Source organism: Vipera ursinii, assembly GCF_947247035.1.
Source record: "Vipera ursinii genome assembly, chromosome: 7".
Taxonomy (NCBI): Eukaryota; Metazoa; Chordata; class Lepidosauria; order Squamata; family Viperidae; genus Vipera; species Vipera ursinii.
In genome coordinates, this window is record NC_139521.1 from 15,184,119 (window position 1) to 15,200,228 (window position 16,110).

General features: G+C 38.4%; 1 protein-coding gene across 2 annotated transcripts in view; it reads left to right on the top strand.

Moving 5' to 3' along the window:
- The first annotated feature begins 697 nt into the window (after nucleotides 1–697).
- The window catches only part of MARCHF1 (membrane associated ring-CH-type finger 1), a 55,066-nt gene continuing 39,653 nt past the window's right edge, over nucleotides 698–16,110 (top strand). The window contains exons 1-2 of one of the 2 annotated variants that reach the window (XM_083367880.1): nucleotides 698–866; nucleotides 1,126–2,003. In XM_083367880.1, the coding sequence (XP_083224006.1) occupies nucleotides 712–866; nucleotides 1,126–1,969 (999 nt within the window). In that variant the 5' untranslated portion in view covers nucleotides 698–711 and the 3' untranslated portion in view covers nucleotides 1,970–2,003. Of the gene's footprint in view, nucleotides 867–1,125; nucleotides 2,004–16,110 lie in introns of those variants that run through there. The other variant, XM_083367881.1, reaches the window with a different exon arrangement.

Here is a 16,110-nt window from a genome sequence, read left to right on the forward strand (position 1 = left end):
TATTCTTAAAAACCTTCAGTGATGGAATACTCACAACTTCTGAAGACAAGTCATTCCACTGGTTGATTGTCACTGGTTGATAGTTCTAGGTTACTTGTCTCCTTGGTTAGTTTCTATCCATTGCTTCTTATCTTGCCTTCTGGTGCTTTGGAAAATAAGTTGACCCCCTCTTGTTTGTGGAAGCCCCTCAAATATTGGAACACTGCTATCATGTCACTCCTAGTCCTTCTTTTCATTAGACTAGAAATACCCAGTCACTATTGCTATATCACTATGGTGGTGGTGGGGAGCCGAATGCAATAAAGACACTCATTTAATTTATATATGATTTCAAGAAACAATCTAAATTTTAAATAATTTCAGGAGGCTGACAATTATATTTGAACCATAGGATTTTTTTTTCCTTCTCACTTTTTTTATAGTATTTTTTTCCACACAGGAGTCAGTTAGAACAAAGTTAGTATAATTTGCCTTAATTTTAAAAAGTATCATTTTTTTAAACTTTACCAGCTGCTGTTTCTTTACATATTCACAAGTGAAGCCAAATGAAAATAGTTTCTGAAAGTTTGTTCCTCAAAAATAAAATGAAATATGCATGTGATTTGCAGCATTTACTTCCTCAAAAGGGTTTTGCTTTAATAGCAATTTCCTTGTTTTACAAACCATGCCTCTATGAAAGCAGAGTGAAGAGCTTGAAATATATATAAAATCATGTGGAAAAGTAATAAAATATCTATGTTTTATTTTGTGGACAAAGAATCCAATTTATCTAACTTCTTTCAACAGGCAAGCAGTCCTACCACAGGGACAGCTCCCGGGAGCCAATCACGGCTATCTGTCTGCCCATCTACTCAGGACATCTGTAGGTATGTGCTAAATTAATATTCCTAATTTGTTTAATAGATGTCTTCTTTGCCTAATAAGTTATGGCTATCCCTTTTGTCTAATTTCTTTCATATATTTCCACCCATCTTTTTTTAGTTTGTCATTTTCAATGTCATGTTCATTTTCCATTTGATTCTATTCATTTTCCTTTATTTATATTCTCTTTCTCTCTCTCTCTCTCCCCTTCCCCTCTCATTTTATCACTTTCTATCCATCTCCTTGTCCTCTTGCTCTCTTTAGATCTTCTACTTTGCATGACCTATCAGAAGATATGTTTGAAACATCAATCCATGTCATAGGGCTAAGTTCTGCTAGGAAAAAGCGTGTAAAAAAGGTGAAACAAGGTGATAGGCAGAGAAAGAAGGCTGAGGAGAATTCTGAGGATATAATAAAGCAAAGAAAAGACAAGGATGTCAAGTCACATCCCAAGGTCACAAATCCTCGATGGAATGCCTTTTGCAAAGCAGCATCCGACTCTTCAACGTCAGATGAAAATTACTGGGCCTCAGTTAGAAAAAGAGACAGAGCCAAAATGATTAGGAAAATGAGAAGACAGAACCCCTCAGATGTTTCTACAGATGAGCGTTGCAATAAGAACGCTATTGAACTTGCCACGATGGGAATGAGTGGGGAAAAGAAGTCAGAGCCTGAAAATTATAATTTAAATAATCCTAGGAGGAAGATTAGAAGGTATAAAGAAGACTCCCTCTCGTTGTCTTCTGTGTCCTCTGTGGAACCAAATTTCTTCAGACGATCTGGAAAACACCAGAGTAGCCGTCAGGATCCAGAGCCTTCAGCTTACATTAGGCAAGGCAGAACAGCCAAGGAGGACAGTGATTCGGAGGGAAGCAGAGGCAGAGATATTTTTACAGTTACAGGAAATGGAACCCCTGCTGAGACAGGAGCTTCTGTGACTGTGGCTGCTCGGAAACATCCTGCGTTTAATGAGGACTTATCTGAGGATTTCGAAACATGCAGGTTTGTCTCCCAGTGCAAAAGAGAATTGCTAGCTGGCTGTCATAGATTATGCAAAAGATGTGGTTATGTTTTCTATAACTCACGCTCCTTTTTGGAGTTTAGATAAGTATGATCATGTGCTGGGCAACTAAACAGTTTAAATGGTGCATAGACTTGTGCTTTAGATTGTAAGCCGCCCTGAGTCTTCGGAGAAGGGCGGGATATAAATGGGATTTTTTAAAAAAAATTATGAAATTGTAAAAAAAACATCTGAGACATATTAAGCTATTTTGGATTAATAATGATACAAATAGACAGTGCTTTTTTTGTAAAAGAAAAAGGTGACAGAACTCACACATGTCATACAACCCGCCTTGCCTACTCTACAAGGTTCCATCCAAAAAAGTGGCCGGAACTCGTTCTGAGCGTTCTATGAGAAAAAAAGCCCTGCAAATAGATGTCCAATACATTCCTCCTTAAAATAACTCATTCTTTTTTTCCTTTTCATTCTTTTTTTTCTTTTTGACTAAACTCTGGGATAAGAACAACAATAATTGTCATTATTTGTAAGAACATCTTTCAAATTTGCAAATTGTCATGTTTACAGGCCCTCAGTTTGTCTTTATAACTATATTCTTTGCCTGACCTAAATTTAAATGTTCCAAAATTTCTGCTGTCTCTTTTGACCTCCCATTTTGGGTCAAACCAAAATGCCCTTTATTAATATTTGTGGTATCTCATCTCTGAAGAATTATAGCTGCAAGAGCAGGGTGTTAGAATTTATGGTGCTGAATATAATGTAAACATTAATAATGTATTTCCAGGATATGATTCTAGTGACAGTACTCATTTAATGGGTAACACAAGTATATTTGAGATTTTATTATTCTATATAGATACATATATATATATATATATATATATATATATATATATATATATATATATATATATATATATATATATTTATACATACATACATACACACACACACACACACACACACACACACACACACACACATATATATATATATATATATATATATATATATATTATAAAGATAAATAGATCTTTTCAAATTAATTAAAGCACAGTACTGCCTGTAGAAATGAAGATTTTTTTCAGTCTGATATCAAAACATTAAATCAACAAACAGCTCATTTCTAGAAATGAATGCTATACAAAATTTCCCCTTTAAAATCTATGATAATTGTAGAATAAAGGCTTGAGCAGAAAACTAATAGCATTAGAAAATTTCTAGTGCGGTTTTTTTTATTATGTGTGCCAAATAAAGTTAAACACTAAAAAAATAGTTATTATTGTATTTTCAAAAATGGGCTTTGCTTCAGATCTTTCTATTTTTCTGTGACACTCCACAAGAATTCTGAAAGTATTAATTATATCACTTTGGGATGAATAATCCATATAATTTATGCATCTCTAGACATAATATGTCTCATAAAGTGATTTTATTATAGTCATATCCTTTCCTACAACTAGAAAAAATGTGGCCTGATTATACTCTGAAAATGGAAATGATTTAAACGCAGTTGTGATTTTTTGGGGCATAACATATTTGAAACATTGCGAATTCATTTTGAAAAATATGAAAAAAGCAACATCTAATTATTTTAACCATCATTTAATCTGTGGACAAGAATGATCGTATAAAGTTTTATTGCTTGCACAACCAGCAAGGGATTAGAGTATATATGGATTCTTACATGTTTTGTCATATTTTGCAATTCCCCAGACATTTATGGCCTAATAAGTATTTTTATTTTAGTACGGTCAGTTGCTCAGAATACCAGGAAACTGACATGCTTCTATGAGGACATTTGGAAAGGATTAAAACAATGATAGATTATGCTGTCATCACAGAGTTTGTGGCATTAGTCCTTGTGAATTGGATTCTCCCCCCCTTTTTTGGGGGGACACTTGTATACTTCTTTTCATAACTCCAATGTGTACAATGTACATTTTTAAAACATGCTGCAAAATCTGTTGCTTGTTACTTTCTATCAACAATAAATTGCAGCTAAACAAGCAGACAACAACTTAGGATAAAGATTTATGATATAGTAATCCTGAGTCAGCCAAAAGTCAGCTTCCCTTTTCACTGCAATTTTTTTTTTGCAATGCTCCAGTAAATTAAGGCCGATTTTGGTCTGCTTTCTGTTAGTCAGTTTCTTTAGAAGAGGTCCTTGGTGCTCTCTGAGCTTCCTTGTTTTCTTGCCAATGTCCCGTTACCCAGACTAGGTAACATCGTCAGTGCTAGTCAGTGCTTTTTTTGTAAAAGAAAAAGGTGCCAGAACTCACACATGTCATACAACCCACCTTGCCTACCCTACAAGGTTCCATTCAAAAAAGGTGGCCCGGGGTATTTGCGAGACCACCTGCTGCCATTGTCAACCTCCCATCGCCCGGTTTGCTCCCACAGAGTCGGCCTCCTCAGAGTTCCGTCAGTTAAGCAATGCTGGCTGGCGACCCCTAAGGGGAGAGCCTTCTCTGTGGGCGTGCCGACCCTCTGGAATGAGTTGCCTCCGGAGCTGTGGATGGCTCCAGACCTTCGGTCCTTCCACCGTGACCTGAAGATATGGATGTTCCAACAATCGGGCCTGAACTGATTATAGTTTTAAATTTGGTTTTATTGGGTTAATTGTTATGTATTTATTACATTTATGGTTTAATTCTTTTTTAAATTTTGTATGTTATGTTTTTTAACTTTTTATTGTTGTGAGCCGCCGTGAGTCCTTAGGGAGAAGGGTGGCATATAAATTTAATAAATCAAATCAAATCAAATCAAACTCCGTTCTGAGCGTTCTATGAGAAAAAAAGCCCTGGTGCTAGTAAGGAGTGCTGTTTGCTATCAGTTTATATTCTAGTGGCTTGCCTGTCAGTATTGGTGGGGGTGGTCTGAGAGATTCTTTGATTAGGCTATTTGCTGTTGCTTTCTTTGGCAGTTTCTTGATTGGGGTATTGTTTACTTGATTGTTGGTCTGATATTAACCTTGGAGTTAATCTATGCTAATTTGGATGCTGATTGCTGGTGGAGAGATGCTGGGGTCTCTTTGTTCCTTTTTGGTGCTAGTCTCTTTTCCATAGTCTATAGATGTTGTTAAACTCTATGTGTTTATTGATGGCTGATTGGTCAGAGTGCCAGGCTTCTAGGAATTCCCTGGCGTTTTTGGACTCGATTTGGTCTAGGATGGTCACATTTTCCCAATATGTATGTTATGAAACTAAAGAATTTTCATCATGTCTTCAGAAGGTAAAAGGTAAAGGTTCCCCCGCACGTGCGTGCTAGTCGTTTCCGACTCTAGGGACCGGTGCTCATCTCCGTTTCAAAGCCGAAGAGCCAGCGCTTGTCCGAGGACGTCTCCGTGGTCACGTGGCCGGCATGACTAGATGCCAAAGGCTCACAGAATGCTGTTAACTTCCCACCGTAGTGGTCCCTATTTTTCTACTTGCATTTTTATGTGCTTTCGAACTGCTGGGTTGGCAGAAGCTGGGACGAGTAACAGGCGCTCACTCTGTTACGCGGCACTCGGGATTTGACCCGCCAAAGTGCCGACCTTCTGATCGACAAGCTCAGCGTCCTAACCCACTGAGCCACCGCATCCCTTGTCTTCAGAAGACACAATGAAAATTCTTTAATTTCACAACATAAAAACAAATTTAACCATAATTTCAACTGGAAAAATGTGACTATCCTTGACCAAGCCACAAGAACATAAACTAATAGCAAACAGCACTCCTTTCTAGCACTGATGATGTTACCTAGCATGGGTAATGAAATGTCTGTAAGAAAATAAGCAAGCTCAGAGAGCACCAACATTCTCCTTTAGTTTCTTTAGAAAGAAGAAAAAAATGTAACAACATATTTAAAGACAGGACAATAGGTATTAAACAAATTCATTTGAATTTAACATGATTTACACTTGTACTTCACATCTGAAAAAATACATACTTCTAAAAGGCCTTAAAATACAGTACATTTCATTAGGTATCATATTTCAAATTATCAGCTAGGTATTAAAATACTATTCATAAAAAAGGTAATTAAAGACACTGTGTTCCAAACATTGGACAACAAAAACAGGTTGATGATCCTTTATTCTCACTATAATTCTGTTTGTATCTGCTGAATTTGTCTGTAATTTATAGAATCCAAGTTAGAAAATTATATATTCCTTCAGAAGTTCTAATAAGCATTTTAGTGTTTCAGGTACATTTAGTATACTCTTGAAAGCAACCATAAACTTTATCCATTCACTTATCACAAAGAAGCAGCTGATAAATAGGTTATCTACATTTTAGGATAGTGAAGATTATTAATTGCATTGCTGTACTATGTGTTGCTGGTTGATACAAAATAAAGCAGAACTGTTTTGTACTATAGAGGAAGTTTATTATGTTTATGCTTCCTTTGCATATCCTGTTTGATTTTCTTTTTAAGTCTCAAAGCTATGTGAGGTTGCAAAACAGGTTATATACTTCAGAACATCGTCATTTTTTTTAAAAAAAATGCAGCTTTCTTATGCAGCATGTACAGACAAAATAAGTGTAATTATTGAGAAAGTTTCCTTTCTCAAACAAACAGCATTTCCTATCTCAAAATTCCATAAATTTTTCCACTCTCTAATGAAGGAACTGATTTATTAATATTTAACTGTCTAAATTAACTTTTTATACCATATGGAAATTTGATCATTTTAAGGGATTGGAATTATGGCTTCAGATCCTGATTTGGTAGAGAAACGGCTTGAATTTAGGTGCAAATGTAACTGAAAGGTTTTCAAGCAGGGCTGATTAGGCATATTGCTTTGTTTTTTTCCCCCTCAAACAGGATTTCCTAATCTTTACTAGAGGTAATCACAATCTGGATTAAGAAAAATAGCGTATTTTCCCTATGCTTCTGGCTTTTCAGGGCACTTCCTCCCCCTGACAGGCTCCTTAATCCCTTAGGAGTCAGTTGTGCCAATTTTTAAATACTGAGAACAGAACATTGTGAGGCAATCAGTCTTATCGCCAACTGAGCAACAGAAGTGCACACACACAAAAAAAAATAACTCTGAACTTCTGCAGCTCCTTGAGTAATGAATGTTCTCCCCGCCTCCCCTGAAAGAAAATAGTTACCATCCCATCCATGTTTGTGTTCATTTTTCTATTTATAAAAAAAGATGACATGTGGAGAACCTATCTGGTTAAAAATACACCATCCCTTTCCTTCTGCTATTTAAAAGCTACTCAGGCCAAATAAATCGTATGTTGGCATTTTTGGTACCAGGTGCATTTTACAATAAATTCTAATTATGTCTTAGTTGCAGCAGAAGCAATTCTGTTTGTAGATTTCTCTCTCTCTCTCTCTCTCTCTCTCTCTCTCTCTCCCCAATGTGTGGCTTAAAGTACATTTAGGAGGTCTAAACTGCAAATAAACTCAGTATTTCAAAGCAACTCAGCTGCAAAATAAGATACTAGCCTTCCTGCAGTTTGAAAAATATTCAGCCTGGTTCTCAAATATTTTGATATGGCACTTACTTTTGAGGTGGCAGTGCTCCAGGATGGTACAATGCCTTCCTAGCTAAAATTGCTCCTTCAGTTAAATCTCTGCTGAAACCCTTATGTTATGTTTTAGTCCCCGCTTAAAGTCTCATAACATCTCTCCTTTTCTCTGTTACCACATCCAATCTTCAGAAATAAGGATTAGTTAGATTAGATCTATTAATTTCTCAGCTGGTGCTTTGCTTCGTTTTGTGTTTTTTTTAACATTTCCCCCCCCCTAGAACTGGCTGTGCACTAACATTGGGTGTACATTTTTAGTGTGTAATCCCTACTACTTTGTAAGTACCGTATTCTAATTATCCAATGCATTTAACCCTAACCCTTAAATCAGTTTAAGTTGTAACTATTTAGTCCAGCTCATATATAAACAAATCCATCTTCTTTCATTAAACATTCTAAATCTGTAAACTCAAAATTATTTCAAGTTATGAATTGTTAGGCAGTCACAACTCAATGTAAAGCAGCACAAATATTACATCAGGGTAATTACAATACAACAATTATAAAATATAAAATACGGTAATGGCTATAGAATAAAGATCAGAATCTAAAACCTAACTGAACAGTATTCAAGCAACTAAAACTTAAATACTATTGTTCATATGAATAATAGAGCATAATGACTTCATTTTAGGTAGTAAACTTTGGTCCTTGCTGCTCTTTCACATTAAGTTATACAATAATAAGAAATATGTTCCTAATTATGGTTGTTATCTTCACAATAGACCAACATCTTCAACCTATTTCAAACTCTGGTTTGTAATTCTGCTAGGTCCAAAGCTGGTAACCATAATTTTTCAATTTAGTTAAATGGAAGAATATAGTTAATTAGAATCTTGCTAACTTATTACAAAGAATTCAGGGAAGATGCCACTTACAGAAAGAAAAACTACACAAACCCCATTTACTGAAAGATTGTTGTCTAAAATGATCCAATATTCTAGAATAATTTCTCTATTTCATTATCTCTCCTTCTCTTTTAAATTCTAGATGACATAATTAGATAGTTTTAGATATTTTGTTACTATTTTTCCCATTTAATATTTTAAAGTTTTTCATTTTAAAAGAAATTCTAAGGGAACCTGCACACAATTGTAACACATATGTATGCACATCAGAACAATAAAGTGCATCAACACTACTATCTACATACTGCAGTTAACAGAGACTGAGGCTGCCAAGTAAACAAACATATCCAAATTAACAACAATCTACCTCCTTGGGACAGCTAATTACATGTTTTGTGTATGTGTTCTGCAGTACCATGTGTGGAAGATTTCACAAAAATGGTACTTGTTCCTTACCCCGGATCATGGAAGTGGAGAGAACAATTGTAATGACATGTGGAATGTGCCGTGTTTGCTTTTCTTCCAGAAGACAAGAACCTGCAAATGCAAGTGAAGGGCTTGAGGCAAATTTGTCCACTCTCCAACTTATCAGACAAGATGATGGATTATTTATTGGACACAGGAACTGTTTGTAGATGGTCAACAAAATCAAGGAGTTTTCCAGAAGATAAAGGAAAAACTATCAAAAGATATAGAGGAAAAGGAAGAAGCCTGTCAAGAAGAGTTCTTTTTCTTTGGAGCTTCAGGAGGGATTGTTGAACTCCCCATTCAAGAGGTTTCTGGACCTCTGGAAGAAAAATTGTCGCTCAAATTTGAGAAACTGAGGAAGAAGACTTTTATAGGATCTGCAAATGAAAAGATCCTTTGATTATAGTATCTGTCACTCCTAAAAAAGAGGAGTGACAGGCGACAGTGAGAGACTGAAGCAACGTTCTGCTGACATGATAGATTGTCAAGAGAAATGTGCTGCCCCCCTGGACCCACATTCAGGATGTGATGGAAACGCTCCCAAGATACTTTTAAACAATGATCTCTTCCACTGATACACATCGGAACAAATGTCATAGCCAAAGACTTGAAAGAGTCTACTATAAAGAGTTTTGTAGAAAGAGCTTGGAAAGCGTATTTGCAGTTATAACTTTAAAACAAGCATATCATTATTACATGTGAAGGAAGTGCAAACATATAGCCCTTCCAGAATTTGAACAGGAGGATCTAGTGAAGACCACTTGAGATAAGAAAGAGGAAAAGGTAGACTATAACTGTAAATAAGTTACCTTATTAGGGAGGAGAAAAGCAGAAAATGGTGCAATAACGATTTCTATTAATGGGACTGGAATAATCTGAAGGCATTTAATGAGCTAGTAAATATGGGACGGAATAGGACAAGTAAAAGAGTCCAAAGTTTGCAGTGTCTCCAGACAAATGCACTGAATATGAAATTAAACAAGTCTTCATGTAAAAGAAATATGGGCATCATTAAACACGATGGCATGAATTTCATGAATATCCTAAATGAATCTGCCAGGCAAAAGAAGCATATCATTATTACATGTGAAGGAAGTGCAAACATATAGCCCTTGCAGAATTTGGACAGGAGGATCTAGTGAAGACCACTTGAGATAAGAAAGAGGAAAAGGTAGACAAAAAAACAAACAAACTGTGGTATAGATTGTCAGGTCAGACAGACTGTCTAGACAATGATCTCATAGATCAGATTACATAATGTTCAGAGGGAAAAGATATATAATAATAATAACAGACATCTGAACATCTTTGTAAATTTAACTTCACCAAGATTGCTACATCCTGAAAATTTCTTGCAAATAATCTTGCTGTTTTAACTCCCAGAAGGCTGGAAATAGTTCTAAAGAACTATTTTAACTGGTAACAACTGTGTATGTTGGGAGGAAATGTTGATTTCATTGTGAATTTCAAGATACAACATCAAGGAGGATTGCAGCCCATTCCTACATGCAGACTAGATTTCAAAAAACTCAGTTTTAACAAGCGTAGAGGACTACTAGGCAGATTCCCCTGTACAAACATTATGGGTTAAAATGATCACAGGACAATTAGAAACTTCTCAGAAATGAGATCCCAGAACAGGGGTAGGCAACCTCGGCTCTTTTATGACTCGTGGACTTCAACTCCCAGAATTCCTGAGCCAGCATAGCTCAGCTTGGAAACCTCTCCCTTTTCCCTCAGAGTGGCTGGCTCAGGAATTCTGGGAGTTGAAGTCCACGAGTCATAAAAGAGCCGAGGTTGCCTCAGTGGCGTAGCGTGAGTTGGCAGCACCCGGGGCAAGGCAAGTAATTTGCGCCCCCTAACCTGTGGATTTTAGCACTCGAGTCTATTCCACTAGCTCAGGAATTCTGGGAGTTGAAGTCCATGAGTCATAAAAGAGCCAAGGTTGCCTATCCCTGAGTTAGGTTCAAGGCAAAAAAGGGTCTCTGGAGAAGAGGGAAAATGCTAGTTTAAAACTGAAACAAGGCAACTTTAAGGTGCCTCAGCTGTGATTTAGGATGAGACAAAGAGAGGACATGGCGTTGAAAATGGTTAATGGGGCATGTTTGTTCCACTCTTAGTGGACGTCAGGATAAACCCCACAAGAGAATGACCTTACAACAGATGTGAATAGGCTTGGACTACGTTTGTAGATTGAGTGCATACATCACATGGAGCGATGATGGGCTTCATCAAGATTTATGATCCCACAATTGGCTAGTTTTCTCCATCTTGTCCTATACCCTGGATACCAACCACGGTTTATGGCTTAGCATGTGGCGTGGGGTTGACCCAACATGTTAGGCGACAAACAATGACTTCCAACTTACAATGCCTCAGCTTCCCAAGGTTATTCCAAAGCCAGAAAAGCCAACCAACCCACCCTGCAGCTTTGCCTGCTTAGGCTGAACCCCAGGAATTCATACTTGCTGCGGCGCCCGACCTATTTTCTGCCCAGACGCTGCTTATCCAAGCCAAGCCGCCTCCTTCTCTTTGGCACCTCACCCCAAACAGAAACTGAGATTGAAGGCAGAAGAAGAGTTCAAGCTTTTAATGGGGGGGGGGCGAGGGCTGCTTTTCTGCATTCCAGCAGGACAGGATTTATTTTTATTTTTATTTTTATTTTTTTTAAAAAGCGCCTTTTGCAGAACAGAGACAGCACGGGCGCGCCCACAAACACACACACACACGCACACACACCCGACCATGTCCTCTCGCCCCCAAAGTCTGCATGCACGGTTGGATCGGCAACCTGCCGACGCAGCTTTCGTTCCAGAGCAGGGACCCCCGGAGAGACGCTGCAGCGATCCTCCCCCCGCGGGAAATCCACCCTCTTTCAAGCCCTGCTGCGCCCCCCCCGCCTTTGGCAACCCCGGGAGCGCCTTGGGAGAGCCTCCGCAGCGGAGCCCCGGGCTTGCAGGAGGGCCGCGCTCTGTGCATGCTCAGGAGCCGCCTTCTCCTTTGCGGGGGGGGAGGAGGGAGAGAAGGCTTCCGTCCAGCGCCGGCGGCCAGAGCGAAGGCGGAGCGGCCCGAAGGAGGAGTCACGCTGTGTGGTTGTGTGTTTGTGTGTGTGTGTGTGTGTGTGGCGCGCCGTGGGGCGTCAGGCCCTTCCCGGCTGGGGCTCCGGTGCCTCCGCCCTGCCAGATCCCGGCGCTGTCGAGCGCGCCCCCCCAGATGTTGCGCCCGGTGCGGCCGGCCCCCCCTGCACCCCCCACGCTATGCCACTGGGTTGCCTACCCCTGTCCCAGAAGTACAATTACATATAATTTCAGTGAAAAGAAAAGAAATGAAGTTTGAAGCTGCGTAGGGAACTGTGACCGGCAGAAGAGTTAGAAGGAACGTGAAAAATAAGAAATCATAAAAGCTAAGCCTAAAGTGCAAAAGGAATTTAAACATGCAAAGAAAACTAAAAGCAACCAAAGAAAAACCCTTTTGAGGATAGTAAACAATGTGAAGGAGAGGATAGAACTCTCAAATTCCTACTGTGCTTTGATCTTCCTCAAAGAAGGGAATTGTATCCAGCTAGGACTAAATAGAACAATTGACAAAAGAAAGAAATGGGAACCCAAAGAAAGTAAAGGGTTACAGAGCTTCTGACTAGGGTTATGAATCAGTTTGTCTCTGGAACTCAGTCAGTTAGACCTGAGGGTCTTGAAGAATATCAGGAATGTCATTTTGGAGTCCCTTTCTGTAATTTTTGAGAAATCATAGTGGTAGAGGATTGGAAAAGATATTTCTGTCTTCAACAAAGGGACAAATGAGGACCAATATAATTAAGAACTATCCTCTTGAAGTTGATACAAGACAAAACTCCGGAACAAATTATTAAACATAAATTTATCAAAAAAACAAACCATACTAACAGAATAACAGAGTTAGAAGGGAATGACAATTTGGAATGATGGAAAATAACAAAAATAATTTTAAAAAGGAAAATGCAAAGTATTTCACTTGGGCAGGAAAAAAAAACACAAGACATGAATAAAGCTTATATTGGCATACATAATACAAGGCAGCAGTAGACATAAAATAGTTCTGCGAGTCTTGGTGGATCATAAGCTGAACATGAGCCAACAGTGTGTTCTAGCTGCAAGAAAATGAAAAATAATGCTTAGCTAAATGAAAAATACAGCGTCAAGATGAAAATAAGCACTATTCCTTTTTATTCTGTATGGGTAAACCATACCTAGAACATTGAGTTCTGGACCTTGACAAACAGGATCCTTTCCAGAGGAAAGGAACAAAGAATGGTTAAAGAGGTTTTTGAATGGTTAGCCTGTGAAGAGAATGCTGTGGACAAATATGATAGCTGAAGAATTCTTATGTAGAAGATAGGATACATATTTCAGTGCTGTTTCAAAAAACAACAACAACCCACACACATCAAGAATGCATTCAAAGCTATCCCCCGCCTCACCTGGGCCCCTCTGACCATTTCTCAGTGCTGCTTATTCCAGCATATAAACCTTTATTAGTCAGAGTGAAACCTACAGTAAAGCAGGTGAGGATTTGGACAGAGGGAGAAGCATTACAAGACTGCTTTGAATGTACGGATTGGCGCATGTTTAAAGAAGCAGCTACTGATAACCAACGTATAAATATTGAGGAGTATGCCACCATTGTGTCTACATATATTCAAAAGTGCATAGAGGATGTCTGTGCCCTTAAAAGCATTGTTGTGAGGGCGAATGAAAAACCGTGGCTGACTTATGAGGTCTGCAAGGTGCTGAAGGCATGGAATGTGGCTTTTAAATCTGGCAACATGCGGGCACTTAGAACAGCCAGAGCTAATTTGAAAAGTGCCAAAAAAGATGCAAAGCAAGCCCACTGCCAGAAAATTAAGAACTTTTTTCAAGAAACTCCAGGCAAATGTGGAAAGGAATCCAGGCCTTTACAGATTATAAGGTGGCTCCATCGAGTTGCAAGGACAACACAGACTTCCTAAAGAAGCTGAATACATTTTTTGGAAGATTTGAGGCATCAAATAGTACTTCTGCTAAGAAAGCTGTGCCCCATCCTGACGAGCAAGTGCTTAGCTTTGATGTAACCTCTGTCCAGAAAACACTGCGGAAAGTTAATAAAGGTGATAAAGGACATTATTGTATCTAACCTCTCACCAGCATTTGACCCGCTTCAGTTTGCTTACCGACCAAATTGCTCTACGGAGGATTCTATTTCTGTTTTCCATCTGAGCTTGAAATGCTTAGGGAAAGAAACACTCATATGCGTTTATTGTTTGTCAACTTCAGTTCACCATTTAACACAATCATTCCCCAGCATCTAGTAGACAAATTGGGCCTTTTAGGCTTAAACACTCCTTTGTGCAACTGGATTCTTGATTTTCTTACTAACAGGCCCCAATATGTGTGAGCTGGAACAAATATTTCTAACACCATTTTCTTGAGCACAGGTTCTCAGGGCCTCATCCTAAGTCCGCTGCTATTCACCCTGTTGACCCATGACTGTTGTGCTAGGTTTGCCACCAACCATATTGTGAAGTTTGCAGATGATACATCAGTAGTGAGCCTTATTCATGATGACAATGAGGGTGCTTTCTGCAAGGAGATTGAGGGTTTGGTGAACTGGTGTAAGGAAAACAGCCTAGTTTTAAATATTGGAAAAACCAAAGAGATCATTGTTGATTTCAGAAAAGGCAGGCACAGCCACACTCCTCTGTGCATTAGTAATTCATCTGTGCAGATGGTTACCAGCACCAAATTCCTGGGTGTGCAGTTAAGAAGTAGGCTGGCTTAGTCGCTCAACAGTGAGACACTGGTGAAGCAGGCACAGCAGCGCCTGTATTTTCTGTGTCGCATGAGAAAAACTCATCTTGCCCTATCTTTACCACTGTCAACAGAGGGACAATCGAGAGCATCCTGTCATACAGCATCACAGTCTGGTTTAGAAGCATCACTGCTTCAGACAGGAAGGCGGTGCAGAGAGTGGTGAGGATGGTTGAAAAGATCATTTGCAGTTTCCTCCCTTCCATCCAGGACATAGCACATAAGCGTTGATTGAGCAGGGTCTGTAAGATTGTCTGGGACACGACACATCCTCTTCATGACCTGTTTTCCTTGTAACCTTCTGGGAGGAGGCTCTGTGATACCCAAAGCAGAACATACAGATACAGTCAGTTTTGTGCTAGACAGTATTAACCTTGTGAACTCTAAAGCTTCCTCCCTCTGTTATGTATTCAGGATGGATAATGATCATTATTTATATGTTACCTATGTGTAAGGGTATAGGTCTATACATATGTTGTATATAGTATGTTTAAATGTGTGTTATGTATGTGTACACTTTGACAGCAAGAACTAAATTTCATTTTTAATGTGTGCCGTTGTGCCCACAGTAAAAAATGACAATAAAGGTTATCTATCTATCTATCTACAAGACAAGAAAAAATAAGTTTAAATGGTAAGGAAACCATCTTACTGGACTTCAGGAATAATTTCCAAATGGTAATAGTTGTTCAATGGTGGAACAGATTACCTTGAGAGGTGGTGACTCTCCTTTACTAGAAGTATTTGTCGGGATGCAGTAGTAGTGAATTTCTTTATTAGGTCATGGATGGACTAGGTGATTTCCAAAGTGTCTTTCAGCCCTTACATTCTGTGATTTTACGATAAATTACAAGTGAATTCTTGTAGGTAAGTAATTCTTATTTAACAGGGCTCACCTTGTTTCTTTGATGTTTTATCAATATATCAGTTTATATTTTGAGTCTCGTCTTGTGTTCCATTCTCTTTTTCCTTCATCATCCCTTCTCATGTCATTGAATAACAATATGCTTTCTCAATTATTTATGCTGCTGAAATAGTTCTCATTATAGGGGTCATGATTGTTCTCACATATTTTGAAATGCTTGTTTTACAGGAGTGTTCAGTTGTTTTAACCCTAGTTATCAGAGCTTAATTAATTAATCTGTAAAAATGACAAGATTACCCTAAGATTAAGCTTTCTGGGCCAAAAGGCCAATTATCATGGAAGATATATTATTCACTTGTTAGGGCAAAGTATATCTTGTATGTCCTGATATATGCTTCATTTATCCAATCAGCAATTACAAATTGGTAACATTTTGGTGCTTTCTGTTCCTTGTGTACATGCTTTAATAGTTAATGTTAGTAAAATTAAGCTGTTTTCTATATATAAAAGTAATAGTAGCATCACAGTTATCCATGGCTTCACTTTCTTATTAAGTAAGAACAAATTCCACAGCTTCCTAGTTTTTCCTAAATTAAAGTTTACAGCATCTCTCTATATTTGCCTGGAACTGGTTAGAGTTATAGAACAGTGAATATGGAGGCCATAAGTTCCTACATCGATTAAAGCACTGTTGATT